The sequence below is a fragment of the Mixophyes fleayi genome, chromosome 2, assembly GCF_038048845.1.
Source record: "Mixophyes fleayi isolate aMixFle1 chromosome 2, aMixFle1.hap1, whole genome shotgun sequence".
NCBI lineage: Eukaryota > Metazoa > Chordata > Amphibia > Anura > Limnodynastidae > Mixophyes > Mixophyes fleayi.
Window position 1 is genome coordinate 334,472,824 of NC_134403.1, and position 17,815 is coordinate 334,490,638.

Genomic DNA, 17,815 nt, shown 5'->3' on the forward strand with positions numbered 1-17,815 from the left:
TTGCCCATAGTACATTCGCTCTGAGCTGTTTTTACCACTTGGTGAATGACATTTACCAACACAGCAGGTAGGGCTCATTGAACTCCATGAATAAAGCGCTGGTACTATAAAGGAACACAAGAAAGTAGGCCATGCTGCAGTCATGTCGGTCCAGCATGCTCTCTGAATACTTGTGTATAGTGTGAGTATTTCCTCATATGATTCAGTGAACCCTGTATGCATTGTTAGTTTAACTAAATTCCCAAAATGGTGAGAGCAGCTCAGTCAAAATATTCCATGTGCACAGGTTTGCCGGCTTAGCTGCAGGAAGTTACTAAACAGTGAATGAAGAAATAGAAAATAGAAAAGTTTTTTTTGTCATTTGTTTTATCACATTTTCTTTATTACTAAGACTTGGATAAAAACCAGATCACATTTTCTCTATTACGAAGACTTCGATAAAGACCAGATCACATTTTAGGTCACATTAATTAGAGAATTAGGGTTTCAGTTCTCTATCCAGCTTACAAAGACCTGTTTTGTGGCGTCTTACAAATAAATGATGATGATAATTTATATCATACTTGCCGACTTCCTGAAGTCGGCGCCCAGGAGCTGCCTGGGGGAGGTGAGTGTTTCGGAGGGTGGGGCTATGCAAATTTTGGCATTTGCAACAATTCCCTGAGAATCGCTGCATTTTGGATCTAATTCTGCCTACTTCACTAGGAAATGGGTAGATGTGGGAGGCTGCCATACTCTCCTGGGAGTGCGGGAGACCTACCTGGAATCCGGGAGTCTCCCAGACATTCCAGGAGAGTTGGCAAGAATGATTTATACAGTGGTCACCAGAATATGTGCTGCCTTTGTTGTTTTGTTTTTAAAGAACATATCTATACCCTCATTATGGCAGGTGGTTAAATAATGCATTAACTATCACTTATAGGTACACTATGCAGCCTGCAGTTAAGAGCATGAAGCACATGCACATAGCACACACCTATGCAGTCTTACTTCAGATTTCTGTAACAATTTCACCAACGATTGAAAGTCCGATGAGCATCTGCTGAAAAGATTGTAACACTTCCACATGAGCCCTACATCATTTCATCATTGATCGTGATTTTTAGGAAGTTTAGAAACCCAAATAACTCGATGCAGTGTGTTTTGGTACAATGAGTCATGATCGTGGGAGCGTACACACTCTTGCAATATCTGAGCAAACAGTCGTGAATCGTGTGATCTTTACAATAATTACATAGGTGTGTACCCAGCTTAACTGTAGCTGTAGCCCCTCATGCGACTACTGTAGGGCCAGCAGCTGAGGGGGCTCAATTTTTGATTTATTGAGGCAGTGAATGGGTTTGGTGGCTACTGTGCATACAAGTGTAATATATATGTAGTAGTTCAGAGAACTGTAACTGGATGACTGGTATAACTATAATTAGAGAGTTGTAATGCTGGATGTGTTTGGAGATAGAGCTGATCTTTATGCACGGAGCCAGGGCCAGGCAGTTGTGGCAGCTGCTGGAGGCTGCTAGGTGCATTCCATTACCCTGAATGAGAAAGCCTGAGTGCACCTGTTGCTACAAGACTATGCGACTATTGGCTGATTGCTCATCCAGGGAATTCCAACTGCAGAGCTCAATGCAAGACAAGAATCTAAATGATATGCACTGAACTTTTGATTGTCTGATGGATTTCAGTAGTGAGAAAACAGGGCTGTTGTCGACCGAAAATTATAGACTGGTAGTAACTCAGAGGCCTGGCAGGAGCATAGGGTGAGGTGAGTACATACTAGCCACCAGGGAATGGGCTCCATATTGTACACTCGCCACAAAGGAATGGGCTCCATATTGTACACTAGCCACAAAGGAATAGGCTCTGTATTGTACATTCACCATCAAGAAGTGGGCTTCACACTCTACATTGAAAACCAGAGAATGTTTTCTAAATTGTGTACTAGTCACCAGTCAATCTACACTGACTATCAGACAGTGGTCTCTGTAATGTGCAGTAGCCTTAAGGCACTAAGCTCTGTATATTGTGGCCTTTGGGAATGGACATAGAGATTGACCACCATCATCTGGGTCTTAAATTATGTACTCAGCACCTAGGAGTGGGCTATGTTTTTTACACTGGCCCAAGGTAATGGGCTCCATACTGTACACTGGCCATGAAGGCATACACATTATATTATAGACCACCGGGGAATGGGTACGGTATTGTAAACTGCCCATCACGTAATGGGCTTAATACTGTACACTGACAATCAGGGTATGGATTCTATGCTCCACACCAGGGAATTGGCTCTGTGTTGTCTCTCTATCAGTCAATGGACTTTGTAAATTGTGTACTATACGCCTGGGACTGGGCTCTGTTTCTTACATTGCCACCAGGAAATGGGATCCATATTATAGACTGGCCCCTAGGGAATAGGTTTTGTCTTGTACACTGGCCACCAAAAAATGGGATTAATACTGTACACTGGTAGCCATGCAAAAGCCAGGGAGTGTGCCGTATATTGTACACTGACCATGAGACAATGGTCTTTATGGATTTTATATGGTATTCCTGTTAATGCATTCTTTCTTTATTGCATACTAGTATCAAATAACGGGGTCTGTATTTTATACCAGACGCTAGAGTGGTATTGACCCACGGCTATTAAAAAAACAAAAGGTAATTCCATAAAGTATTAGCTTAGGGGTGTGCACACTTTTGCTACCAATGCATTGTAGTTTTTTTATTTTCACTTTGCCCCAAAAGTGTGTGTTTCATTTGAATTTTAAATTTTGTTGGTTGCAAGGTCACATTAAAGGTAGAAAAAGGTCTGACATGATTTATCTTGATTCCAGGCTTTATCACAAACACCTACAAATTCAATAAAATGTATAGACTTATATCCACTTTAAGTCATAAGGTAAGACTGAGGAGATATGTGACAAGAGGAGGGTGGGTGGGAGGTACGAAAACTATTATTGTCATTCTAATTTTAATTTGTACTGGCAGTGCTACGATTAATGTGCATTTCCAATTGGAGTTTTACAGCTGCATTACCATGTAGGAAAGAGTTCACCCCAGCCAGAGCCCCAGTGGCTGCTTCATGCAGTCGTATTTTCCTGCCCGTTCTGTAATACAGAACTGGAAAATTAATAAAAATGGCTGCTCAGTGTAGCCTCCGAGCCTCTGGCTAAGGGGAGGGGCCACCTTTTAGTGTGTGATGCAATGCTTGCTTTACCCACTGAGTTTAACATGACCCAAATGCACTGAAATAGACAAAAACCTTAAAAATAACACACAACAGAAGGTTAGCACATGTCATGATGCAAATATGCGTTGTCTGGTTTGGTGCAATGATTTTTATTTTCAGTACAGCACTTGTGATGCATGATAAATGCCAGCGCGTATTAGCCTTAATGTGCAACACTTATCTCAATGTGTAATAGTAATGCTCGTTTTGGTAGGTTGTAGCAATGCTTGTTTCAGTGTCAATGTTTGCTCAATGTATCAATGTTTTATAAGCTTCTTGGCCTTTTGGCTAAGATGTGGTGTAGATGGTTATGTACGCAGTGGGGCTTAAAGGCGCCCCCTGTATTCATAGGCTGTCACCTGGTCCTCTGGTCAAGAGGCCGGTTGCCTGAAGCCCAAGGTGCTACGTACCCCTGTTGTTTGCTGAGCTGGGGGTGTCCGAAAATGCACAGTGGAGAGAAAGGCACCTGTGCACAGAATAAGGCACTTTGCACTATGCACCTCTAATTTTCAGGCAGCACCATTTTTCCTTTGCCCTAGTCTTTTGGCTTGGTGCAAGCATAATTTTTTATATTTCTGGCCAAAAGGCTGGGGCCTTATGCTACTTATTTATTTATTTATTACACTTAGCATTATGGCTTTTTTTAAAAAAAAAAAATTGATTGCTATCTTTGTTTTGGTCACGTTTTTGTAGGGGTTTGGGTGTAGACCCCTATGGGAGACCCTCTCTCCCCAAGTGATCTGAGGCTCCCTCCTTCTGAAGAAATAGTCCCCTGGGGAAGCTTCGGCCAACCTCGGAGTAAAGGGGATCACCCGAGCCTTGCAGCGGAGGTGGCCTTGAAGACACGTGCCTCCTAAGGGTCCTTTTGACTCCGGAGGTCGGGGGTGTAAAGGGGCCCTCCCTAGCTTTGGCGAAGGAATGCCTGAAGACCTCCTCTTTTCCCTCTCTGGGGCCTTTTGGCTCCTAGGGGATGGGGAGGCACGGGGCTCATTCCCTTCTGGGAAGTCCCAAGCCCCCAGCACAGTATAGCACTGCACTGGATGATTTGGAGTCACCAGCTCTCGGAAATATAAAAATATATATATACATAGAAAAAAAATCAATGTTTTAATGGGGGGGTTTAATGCTTGTCATGTTCTGACTGTTTGTTCTTTGTTTCACATATTAGCTGTTTTAGAGGGTGCTGTTTTGGGGGTGGGGGTAGGGGTTGTTGGGAGAGAACCCCATGAAAGAACTGCTCTCCACCCTTAATCTGACCCTGGTCCTGTCCCTTTAAAAAACAAAAGAATAAAGGAATCGTAACTAGAAGACCGTCTGCATCAGCAGAATGTGAAACAGCCTAAAGTGTTTTTGCTGTACAAGTAGTGACAGTTTAATACATAATGTGGCTGACAGGTACTGTCCCTTAAACATCACATGCCAACGGCTGCATGTAGATGAGGAAACCACTCTGTTATTTATGTGACTGAAATTCAGATTTAATTGAAGTATCAGCTAGAAATCTTGGAAGGTTGTGTATTGCTTTAATTTGCCAACAAGAACATTAATTTATGTATGTATTACAGCAAAAATGATTGACAAATATCTTTGATGACTCCGTTATGACATAACTTGGAGTCATGTAGATTTGCAAACTGTTGCCTGTGCAGTTATGCACTGAAGCAGCTTAAATGTGTTCAACAGTATTTAGACGTTACAACTAAGTGCCTCTCCACTATATACAGATGTAGCCAATGTGCAGTACATGAATGGCAAGCAGAGAACTTGCACCTACTTACGCAAACAATACAAAACAGACATCAACTCTAACTTAACTGTAAATACAGTTGCGCAACTCAGGGGTATATAATCATCAGCAGCTATTTATATAGCGTCACTAATTCTGCAGCGTTGTACAGAGAACTCACTCACATCAGCCCCTGCCCCCATTGGAGCTTACAGTCTAATTTCCCTAGCATACACCTACAAACAAAGAGAGAGAGACTAGGGTCAATTTGATAGCAGCCAATTATTCTACTAGAATGTTTTTGGAGTGTGGGAGGAAACCGGAGCACCCGGAGGAAAGTCACGCAAACATGGGGAGAACACACAAACTCAATTTGGAATTGAACTCATGACTCCAGTGCTGTGATATAGAAGTGCTAACCACTACCTCGCCCTGCTGCCTTAACATGTCTCCACGCCCTTACTGTACTGCTTTTGCACGTGATTGCTCCTGATCCAACTCTCAAAGAACATGGGACCACAAGACTAAGATGCGGGCAGCTCAAATACTGACACATTTCCTACTCATGTACAGTGCGACACATTTCACGTAAAAATTACCATGCACAAATGAACTTCTGCCCAACTCTAAATCATACCCGAAATGTTTTGTGATTGATGTACCTTGGCTTGACTTTGTTACAAAAGCTTTATATTAGACATAGCAACTTTTCATTTATTAATATAAAACATGGAGCTACAAATAGCTTTGACTTGGTGGGAACAAAAGGTACTGTACTGGGACAACTGGGACAATTGGGATAGAGCATCATTTCTCTACATCTCATCAGGAGATACATTGGAGAACTACATAAGCTACAAATGGAATTCAATCTTGTAGTAGAGAGCACAGATATGTCTGGAAGGAATATAGTCCTTATAGAGACCTATATTTTAAAGCATGAAAACTAAATGTGCCTAAACTTTAGGCTCCATTAACTAATTTTTTAAGTAAGTGTTCTTTTCGGTTGGGTACGTAATTCAGACAATGGAAATGTCGGCAGGCTAAATATAAACACTCCCATTGTTGTAACAATCTAGAAATGTCCACAGTGTGATTGTCAACGTTCACAATGCCGACATTAAAAGAGCACCGGCGGTGGGTCCGGTTGTGGCACCGGCGGTGGGTCCGGTTGTGGAACCGCCGGCATTGCTCTTATGATGACGACAATCACACTGTGGACAATTCACCAGGCATTTAGCCTGCCGACATTTTCAGTGTCTGAAATATGACCACATCCCGTTCTTTTAAAATGCTTTTCAAATCCTTTTGGAAAAACATACCTTTGTTACTTTTCAGTGACGAAATTAACTATCTAATGTTCGGAAGAAACGTTGTGAAATATATTGCGTGCGGACAAAGGTAAATTCGCTTCTGAGCACTCTGGGGGGACAGGTAAAGACCAATGTTTGTAGGAAAAGTAAGAAAAAAAAATAGTTTCCATCTATGTCGTTTGTACTAGCTGCAGGTCTGCTACCTTTAAAGTGACAGAACAAAGCATTTTCAATATCTCAGCTATCTGAGGAATAAACGTATCCTAATTGTGGGGCATTGACTTCTTTGATGTTGGATTCTGTGGGTAATGTTCCAGTTTTGCCATAACAATAGCAATTTTGGTTGTAGCAATAGAAAAAGTCCAAATAACATTAAAATAACATATTGCGTGGAAAGTAAATTTCACAGCATAGAGGCAAATTCATTTTGGATCTTCAAATCACAGTTAAGTTGAGCAGAAGGTGAATTGTGTTTTATGTTAATTCTAAGACTGGGACTTACTGCAGTTATTAATGCTTTAGTATAAAAATGTTCTTTTTCTTTAAGTGTATTTGTTACTTTTCAGAACTCTGTTTCAGCGTTTCTACACTGTACGTAGAGAACCAATGAAGTACATACTGGTGACTGGCGGTGTCATATCTGGCATTGGAAAAGGAATCATTGCAAGCAGCATTGGTACAATCCTGAAGTCCTGTGGGCTGCGAGTGACCGCCATTAAAATCGATCCATACATTAACATTGATGCTGGGACCTTTTCACCTTATGAGCATGGTACATTACACCTTATGCTGTACTGATGAGTGTCTGTATACTTAGTAATCACATTTTCATTGAAAAGGAAAGTATGAAATAATTTGCATACCTGCCAACGATTGATGTGGTCTGCTAGAAAAAGGGAATGGTCTTACCCAAAATGGATGTGACTTAGATATCTGGGTGTGGCCTGGGTCTAGGCATGGCTTGAGTGGTATGGGGTGTGGTCTATTTGAGGCTGAATTTCCAATGTGTGCAGGTATGAATTTGATATTCAAGCAGGGCCGTAACTAGGGCTGTGCGATAGGGGCAACCGCCCAGGGCGCAACACTGAAGGGGGGCGCAATTTAGGAATATTTTAGGCTAATTTGGTTAAAATTGAGGGCTAGGGGGGCGCAATTTGTCTTTCTCGCCCAGGGCGCTAGAATTCTAAGTTACGGCTCTGTATTCAAGTACCGTGGGGCACTATTGTTATGTAGAGGTTAACAGTCCCAGGACCAGCGGACTCAGACAGACCATGGCAGTTTACAGATTATCCTTTAAGGCTCCAAAAGCTTAGTGAGCCCCTATAGCGTGTTTTATACATGGGGTACTCTTTATTGCTCTCTGATATCACAAAATTATGAAACAAATATGTCTGATTTAATACCTACCCTGAATTTCCTGAACAGTTCCAGGCTCTAGTATCCAAAAGGCATGACTAATCGACTGAAATATGCATGACCTATCCAAAAACGGGGGTGGCTTGCACACGTTGTGGTGTTAGTCTAACTTCCATTAGGGAATGCAGGCAGGTATGTAGATTATTGTATATTTATTGACTAATATAAATATAAAATTACATTTGCCCTTGTAACTGGATATTGTGGTGGGCTCAGTATACCCACCCTTATGTTGTGGACCGCCATATGCTGACTGCATTTATATTTATATTGCATGAGCAGGAAGCACTGGTAATTTGTAATATGATTACCATGTATTAAGGTAAAATTATAGCTACAGCTAAGTGCAAGAGGATAATTCCAGTACGGCGCTGCGGAGCACTTTGGGGCCTTACAAATCTACGATAATAATAGTAGGCGCTGCATAGATCAGTATACCACCAACATACCCTGCACTACACATAAGTAATTGGTTCCACAAAGTAGTCTGGTTCTGTAATAGGTAAGATATCTTATTCCCTTGGGTTCTTCTTTTTCCACAACTTAATATGCCTGTATAGAAAACATTCTAAAATTCTATATGATTATTCATGAACAAGGCAGGACATAATATAACCCCCCAAACACCAACTTTATGTACTTGTGGGGATTTAGAAAACTTACACACAAATGAAGATACAACATAATATATCTAGCACAACAAAAGAAAAAAAGATGACTAACTAAACACAACAAGCAGAGTGCATGAACTTTTTTCCTATAAAGAGGTACATTGACACTACATTCATCTTCATATGGCTACTTTCGATCCATCCAGTATCTAACTCTCAGTCTGTAGTCTCCTGCTGCCTCCATTCCTCTCCTCGCATCATGATGCTACCCCTGTCACATTAAGCCCTGTCCTCAGTAACATAAGCACACTACCTCTCTCAGCACATTCATTGCCTGAGATACTCTTGCTGCTGTGAGCATTCTGATGATTGGCTACAAGTTGTATTTTCCCCGTCAACTTCCAAACATCGCAAACACGGGTAAGGAAAATTGATAGTTCAAGCTAATGCTAAAAATCCAGTTTTGAATGGAATATCTTAAGTACAAAGTGGTCACAAAAGAACTACTTACCTGGGGCACGGCATTCAGGCCATCCGGAGTGTCCCTTGACGTCTTCTATGTGCCAATTGCTGCTCCTCTCTCTCCTGATGACAGTGTGTTTATGAAGAAGGCAGGATCCTATGATTAAGTCACTCAAATACTGCGGCCTGCACCAAGACCGAGTCTATAGAGTGTGCATGTATTAATCTGATCTTTTTGTCTCCCCAATACTTATCTTCATCTAAGACTTCTTCTAAGACTGTTTTGCTATCAATAATCCCATTCTAAATGTATGTTAAATTCTTCATTCACCATGTTTTAAACATAACACCACATCGGGTGGATGAAAAAACACAAGTGTGCTCATACCGTAACATGACGGAACATTAATAAACTCAGCAGATGCCAATAGCTTTATTGGATAGGTTACATATAGATCATCTACCATGGGATATTATATAATAGTAAATCTTTCTCTCTGTGCACATGATAACTGATAATACACTGTCTAATTGTTCCTGATTTGCAGGAGAGGTGTTTGTGCTGGACGATGGAGGTGAGGTTGACTTGGATTTGGGAAATTATGAGAGATTCCTGGATATCAGCCTTTACAAGGACAATAACATCACCACCGGGAAGATTTATCAGCATGTGATTAACAAGGAGAGAAAAGGAGACTATCTGGGGAAGACTGTGCAAGGTTTGCCATATTACTGCTCTGAATTGTGATACAATGAGCATAACTGATGGCAGAAAGCCAAACACTGTGTATTGTTCTCTGTTACCAGTTTTCTTTAATTTCCACATATTGTTGTATAAATGGGGGTTTAAGTGATATGTATAAAGTTCTTAGAGTGCAACAACATGTCGTTCCCTGTTCATTGGTTGCGGCAGTAATGGTAGTGCCATTACTTGTGGAGTAATCATTACACCATTATTGATGAATCTGTAAACATTCAGCAAATTCATATTAAACATATGAAATCAGACCAACTCAATTATCAGCATTTTATGTTACTGGCTTATTATATAAACAGCACAAAAGGAGTTAAGTTTATGAACTTTGTTATAAATAAAGGTGCTTATGACACCACTATCTTATTGCATCACTTTGTCAGGTGCTTCCCTTACTACCTCACTTGTTGGGCTATATTTTTAGTCTGTAGTTTTTTCTCTCAGAACCCTACAGTCTACATTAGTAAATTATCACATAAGTAGACAGGTCATGGTCTCCTACAATATCATCACACTCATCTCCTGAAATATTATGTGCTGAGGGGGTGGTCTTATTTCTCTCACTATCTAATTCTCAGTCTGTGGTTCCATTCTCTCGCAATATCATCACACTCATCTCCTGAAATACTATGTGCTGTAGGTGGCCCCTGCTTCTCTCACTATCTAATTCTCAGTCTGTGGTTCCATTCTCTCACAATATCATCACACTCATCTCCTGAAATACTATGTGCTGTAGGTGGCCCCTGCTTCTCTCACTATCTAATTCTCAGTCTGTGGTTCCATTCTCTCACAATATCATCACACTCATCTCCTGAAATACTATGTGCTGTAGGGGGGGCTCCTATTTCTCTCACTATCTAATTCTCAGTATGTGGTTCCATTCATCATCATCATCAGCAACAGCATCATCAACATTTATTTATATAGCACCAGTAATTTATGTAGCGCTTTTGGAACAAACACAGTGATAAAACAATACTGGGTAATACAGACAGAGAGATGGCCCTGTTCGTAAGATTACAATCTATGAGACAAGTGAGCTGTATGATCCATGTTGGTCGATGGGTTGTTGTCTTGTGTTAACTATGTAAAGGGTGGTAATAGGGTAACTTAGTGAGGTTAAGAGGGTGGTTGAGGAATATTATAAGCTTGCCTGAGAAGGCTTGAAGGTTTGAAGACCAGAAGAAAGTCTTATTGTTCAAGGAAGGGAATTACACAAAGTGGGTGCAGCCTGACAAAAGTCCTGTAATGGAATGGGAGGATGTGATGAGAGTGGAAGAGAGCCTCAGATGTTGTGCAGAACAGAGGTGTTGAGTTGGGGGATATTTTGAGACAAGTGAGGAGATGTATGTTGGTGCAGCTCTGTTGATGGCCTTGTATGTCAGTAGCATTTAAGTAAGTTTTTTATATTGGATATGGTGAAAAACAGGCAACCAATGTAGAGACTGACAGAGTGGATCAGCAGTGGGCGAATGATTTGCAAAGAAAATCTATCTAACAGCTGCATGCAAAATAAATTGTAGCAGTGAGAATCTGATTTGGAGAAGACCAGCAAGGAGGAAATTGCAATAGACGATGTCGGAGATGATGTGTGCATGAATTAAGGTTTTTGCAGTGTCTTATTTAAGATATGTGTGTATTCTGGAAATGTTTTTTAGATGTATGTAACATGATTTAGATATACATTTGCTGTAGTGAACAAGGATAGTTCTTAGTCAAAGATCACACTAGGCATCGAGCTTGTGGGGTGGGATTTATTGTCATGTCAACAGAAATAGTAAAGTCAGGTAGGTAACTTCTGTTGGTGGGTGGGAATATTATTAACTAGGTTTTTGAAACATTAAGTTCGAGTTGGCGAGAGGACATCCAAGATGAAATGGCATAAAGACAGTGATGTGGGCCAGAATAGATGTCGAGAGATCAGGAGAGCCAAGATAAATTTGTGTATCATCCATATAGAGATGATACTGAAATCCAAATGAGCATATTAGTTTTCTAAAAGAAGTGGTGTAGATAGAGAACAGCAGAGGACCTAGCAGAGGGCGTTGTGGTACTCAAACTGATAAAGGAAGTGGAGCAGAGGTGGATCCAGAGATACTAACACTGAAAGAGCGATTTCATAGGTAGGATGAGAGCCAGGATAAGACAGTGTTTTGAAGGGAAGAAAGTGATCAGCAATGTCAATTGCAGCAGAGATATCCAGGAGAATTAGAAGTGAGTAATGCCCTTTAAATTTAGCAGTGATCAAATCATTGACAACCTTGGTCAACACATTCCCTGAAGCCTGACTGAAGAGGATCCAACAGGTTGTGTGAGTAAAGGAAGAGTGTGAGGCGAGTGTGGGCAATTCTCTTGAGAAGTTTGGAGGCCATGGGAGCTGAGAGATGGGACAGTAATTTGAGAGAGATTGGATCAGAATTTATTTTTTTTTAGAAAAGGAGTAATCACTGCGTGCTTGAATAATGATGGAAAGATACCAGTAAAGAGAGAGATTACAGATTTAAGTTAGTGGTGAGACGAGCACAGGAGACAGGAATCTACCTATTTGTGAGGGAATAAGGGACAAGAGTACAGGAGGGATAGTAGTAAGATAAGAGAGTAGATGCTTCATCTTCATTTGTGGGATCAAATGAAGAGAGGGTGTCAGAGGGTATTGGGAAGGAACTGAGCTAGTTGTTTTGTCGAGGGATATGAAACCATTTTAATTCATTGACAATATCAGCACACTCATCTCTTGAAATTCTATGAGTTGTAGGGGAACCTGTTTCTTTCACTACCTCTCTGTCTTTGGGAATGTTTCTGCGTATGCAGAATAACAGATAGATATCTGCAAGTTACTTCTCAAAATCCCATTTACATTCTTTTTATGTATTTTTTTTAAACTTGGATACATGTCAAATATGAAAATACATAGTCATTTAATACAATTGTTGGGGAATATTTTAATCAGAACACCCAAGTTTAAATTGCCAGAGAGCCAAACTGGTAAACAATTGATACACAGGTATATATCAGTCTAAATTCGTTTACATGATGTGTGTTGCCCATGTTGTTGTCTAGTGTTGTCAGGACAATGTATTTTAATGTGCGTAATGATGTACATGGGGCAGGGCAGTTCCTGTAAGAATCACTGATTCCTTTGAATTCCAATCAAGTAAGCATTCAGTCTACACCCAATTGCAGTGATTCTAACAAGATATAACATAGTAACAGTTACAATGCGTGCTGCTCCAATATCCATACACCTTGTATATATTGATGTTCATTGCTTGGCTCTTCCAGTCCTTCATTACAGTATATCCATGTAGCCTAAGCTGTAGCCATAATCATTTTAAAGCCTAATAATATTAAATCCTCAGGGCTGTTAAAAAGCTGTGGTTGCTGCTTTATAACCTAGTTGTCATAATGACCATAAAGTCTGCTGTAAGTAATACACGTTGTTCTCTTTGTTTCAGTGGTCCCACATATCACGGATGCCATTCAGGAATGGGTGATGAATCAGGCTAAGGTTCCTGTGGACAAAGGCCGCCAGGAGCCACAAATATGTGTGATTGAGGCAAGTACAGATGACAAGTTGAGCTGGTCTGAGCCACACTTAGTATTAGATTTATATTTATAGTCAAGCCTTGTACATCGTGACACCCGCAGCAGCTCTATCCTATCACTCCAGCAGTTTCTAATTAAGCGCTTGAGGAACTTTATTTCTCTCAACATATAGATAGGACAGGTCTGGTCATTTTTTACTGCTAGTTTAAGATACGCTTGAAAACACACACTTTCTAAATCCTCACGGGTGACACTTAATTATGATATTATTTAAGGTGAACAGTTTTTCTCTACAGATCTCCTGTGCAGCAGGGTTCCTGTATAGTAGACTCACCCACTGTATTCTGTCTTTGGCAGAGAAGCGATAGAGGCACCGATACAGATCTGTCACGTCTATTGATAAGTGCTGTTGCAGTGCACAAACCCTGTCTTACCAATGCCAATGATGAATCAGGGATGGGGAAAAGTAGAGCAGGGTCTCTATTCTTCCCAGCTCACCTGTCAGAAACAGAATGGAGGAGAACTGCATTTATATAATGCCTGTGTGCAGATAGCCTTGGACTGTACAATTTATGTCAATTTCGTCTATAAAAAAGCTTTTCCTAGTATTGCTGCAATCTTGTATATTATCTTTATAAACGTAATTCAGCAAAATAGCTGTTAGCGTCCACATATTGATGCAATTGCCCTTAGTTAGTGGCTTATGGGCTTCTGATGTTTGTTCTTTTGATGTCTGTTCTCAATAAAAGCTCTTTGGTAATGTATCACTCCTGAACAATTGCTTCAAGGCAGTATTATACATATCAGCTAACAGCTGCGTCTGTATAACTGCAGCCTGTAACTCCTATTCTAAGCCACACACAGCTCAAACACAGCTATTTAAGCTTCCTTCAAAGCACTGCACTCAGGGCTGGATTAAAACATTGTAGGCCTGTGGGCTACGGGCACCGTGAGGCCCCCAGTGATATTGGATTTTGCATAAGTTGCTTGTCAAATGTTAATTTTAATATACCTACTACGTCTTTATATATTCTCATTTCTCTGTCATGCCCCCCCCCCCCCCCCCATCAAAATAAATACGGTAAACCATTTATGGTGTTCGTACACCGTAAATGTTTAAATGTCCTCAATAAATTGATATTTAAAGCAAAAATACGCTAAATAATAGATTATAGTAAAATAAAAATTTGAAATAATAAATGTAATAATAGTAATATAAAGTGTGCAATATCAGATATAACAAATTATTTAAATCTGTAACCTACACACATAATATAATTCAAAAGATCAGGAATATACTTTACTAGAAACAACACCCCAAGAACAACGTCCAGGAGTCACCCCGAAATCAGTATCTTGTCTACAATGATGTCAGATTACCTGGCAGTCGGTGTGTAATATTGCTATTATCGTTGAAGTATTAATATGTATTAATCTGCAGTCTAACATATTACTAAAATGTACGCATGTGTATATCTTAGTCATGCAACCTTTGTTTCTTCAGCTGTTGTAGGACTGCAAGCTCCTCTATGCTGGGACTTGTAGTTCTCCAGCATCTGGAGAGGAACAGGCTGCCTACCTCTCATTATCTGCTATATCATTACACACAAGGAGAGGGGGAGGGGTAACAAGGTCAATACAGGTCATCCAAATAAAAAGGGCTTTGTGTCGCTGTTGAGATGACCTTTCCCCCTTTGACAGAAGGAACACTCAGGGTCTATTACTTTTCCTCTGTGCTGGAGACAGAGGGACATGAAGGATATTAATATTTAAATTACCTGGCAGAGACTTATCCGGAGTGGGTTTGTCTTGTCTTGCTTAGCTCATTACAGAACTGTCATGCTGACATTTAGTGAAGGGGTGATGAGGTAATTGTCTGAAAATCAATCAGAAGCTGACACCAAAAGTGAGCACTATGAGGCAGGGGCTGAGAAAGAATCAGGAGAGAGACAAAAGAAAGCGACCAGCCAGGATCAGGTAATTATCAACTTTCCTCACTGTTTGTATTTGGCCAGGTGACTTTAGAAGTTTGGAATTCCCTGGATTAGAAGGAAGAGTTTGTGGGGTCTACACAACAAATAGCCCCTTACCCACCTCTACGGATCAAAGATGTGTTAGCCCATGGCCAGTTAAATCAAGTATTAGACCACGGAGCTTACCATCTATTTCACTACTACCGTTAGTGACCGTCAAAAGCCACCTCCCACAACCCTGCACCAGGGCTACTCACTTTGTTCCACCGCCCCAATGTATCACTGCCTCCTCTTTCCCATATAGACAAACAGCACTTACCTTGCTGACAGTCTATGTTTTGAAAAGTGGAGATGTTGCCTATAGCAACCAATCAGATTCTAGCTGTCATTTATTTAGTGCATTCTACAAAATGACAGCTAAAATCTGATTGGTTGCTATAGGCAACATCTTCACTTTTTCAAACCCGCAGTTTAGTAAATGTAGCCCCATATCTTTGACACTCCAAAAACATACTGGTAGGTTAATTGACTGCTATCAAAATTGACCCTAGTCTTTCCCTCTCTGTCTGTCTGTCTCCCTCTCTGTCTGTCTGTCTGTGAGTGAGTGTGTGTGCCTATATTAGGGCATTTAGACTGTAAGTTCCAATGGGGCAGGGACTGATTTGAATAAGTTCTCTGTACAGCGCTGCGGAATTAGTGGCGCTATATAAATAAATGATGATGATGATGATATGATGTAGAATTTTTTTAGTACATAGAATAAACCATTTTTTTCTCCCCTATTTTGCTTGCTGTACTTAAACTAATCACAAGATGGCACAGTTGCCTAACTTAATGTGTACTTTGACAAGTTTTTGTACATTCTCTTTGGGTTTCCTTCCAACCAACTGAATATATTAATATTTCTATTCATAACAGCCTAACTTGTTCTAAATGGCCAAAGTGTAAAGAACTATCACTTGTTTCTGGTTCATTACACACAGTTCCGAATCTACAGGAAAATATTATCATACCACGAGGGTCATACCACGAGGGAAGGATCTATTTAAATAGATTAAGGCACTAGCTTGGCAATGAATAACAATTTTGATGAAAGCTTTCTCATCCTCTGCTATGTATTACTTGTAGATCTTAAATCTGAATCTTACAGGTTTTAAGATGTCAGCTCCAGTATCTAAAAGTCTGTTTATCCATTCCAGAAAAGTATTTTACCACATCTTAGCATAGGGTTTGCTTCAATGCATCGAGTGTCTCAAATTCTAATAATGAGTTACACTCAGGAAAGTGCTGAAGAAATAGACTAATAATAGTGGTCAAATGTAACAAAAATAAGTGAAGATTTTAGTACCACATTAAGTGGAAGAGCGCACAATTCAATCTCCCCTCTAGTGTCAGCTCTTTGAAACCTCATCTACCTGTTTCCTAGACACCAGGAACTGATCGTAAGCTTAGTGGGTTGAAACAGTCTGTGTAGAGCTGTGTAGAATGATTTGCTATATAACACTAATGCAAAGTTTGTATGACCTTTTTCCTCTGGAGCAGCACGGTGGCACAGTGGTTAGCATTGCATTCCTTGCCACTGGGGCCCAATTATTGCATGCAATAATGTGGCATGGTCCCAAAATATTACGTTACTACATAGTTACAGCAAAGCATACAAATAACAATATGTATGCCATTGATATAACAATGAAGTATGGGCAGCACGGTGGCGTAGTGGTTAGCACTTCTGCCTTACAGCACTTGGGTCATGAGTTCAATTCCCAAACATGGCCTTATCTGTGAGGAGTTTGTATGTTGTCCCCATGTTTGCGTGGGTTTCCTCCGGGTGCTCCGGTTTCCTCCCACACTCCAAAAACATACTGGTAGGTTAATTGGCTGCTAACAAATTGACCCTAGTCTGTGTGTGTGTTAGGGAATTTAGACTGTAAGCCCCAAGGGGGCAGGGACTGATGTGGATGAGTTCTCTGTACAGCGCTGCGGAATTAGTGGCGCTATATAAATAAATGGTGATGATGATGATGAAGTAGCATAATTTGAAATTAGTAAAACATTACAGCAGACATGAAATATTTAATGCACTGTGTCTAGCACTATGGCAGAAAAAAATATACTTATTGCAGTACAAAAGCAGAGCCTTTGGCATCTCTCACAAAGCACTTTATACAGGACAGCGCATTTCAAGGCACATTTCCATTAATTTAAAAATCTTTCAAACTGACTAAAGTGACAAATATAATAAAAATATTACTACTACAACTGCTAGTAATAAGAAAAATAAAGGAGGGTAAAAGAGAAGTATTTTAGGAGAAAATGTCAAAGTCGAAATAAATATATTGTGCTTCAGGGAAGAATATAATGCTCTGATTGGCTACAGATTTTTCTAGCCTCACCCTTATTATCTCCAGCTCATCCATGTGTCGCCTTATTTTTAAGAATTAATACAATAGGTGTTCTGACCCTTATAAAACTCACCTATAAAATGCTACAATGGGCAACATATATATTTATTTAAAACTAATTTAAAAAAAACATTTGAATTATTAGGCGATTAGAGCTCTGCTGTGTTTTATGGAAAATGCACCGAGTCATGAGACATTAGCAAGGTCACATCTAGTCTAAGGATTGCTGTACTCTTTCTCTCTTGATGTTATTATATCTTACATTTTGCCATCATTGTGTAGCAGTGTCCTATTATTCCTTTGTGATGTCTGTCAACACTTATTCTGTTTGTTTGTTACAGAATCTATGTATCTATCCACATTGTGCTTACTTAAGTAATAGT

At 40.2% G+C, this 17,815-nt stretch overlaps 1 protein-coding gene across 3 annotated transcripts in view; it reads left to right on the top strand.

The window, feature by feature from the left end:
• CTPS2 (CTP synthase 2) overlaps positions 1-17,815 on the top strand; it is a 154,844-nt gene that overhangs the window by 14,353 nt on the left and 122,676 nt on the right. For 2 of the 3 annotated variants that reach the window (XM_075196967.1, XM_075196968.1), the window contains exons 2-5: positions 6,294-6,356; positions 6,835-7,040; positions 9,306-9,476; positions 12,967-13,067. In XM_075196967.1, coding sequence (XP_075053068.1) covers positions 6,313-6,356; positions 6,835-7,040; positions 9,306-9,476; positions 12,967-13,067 — 522 coding nt within the window. In that variant the 5' untranslated portion in view covers positions 6,294-6,312. The remainder of the gene's footprint in view (positions 1-6,293; positions 6,357-6,834; positions 7,041-9,305; positions 9,477-12,966; positions 13,068-17,815) is intronic. The other variant, XM_075196969.1, reaches the window with a different exon arrangement.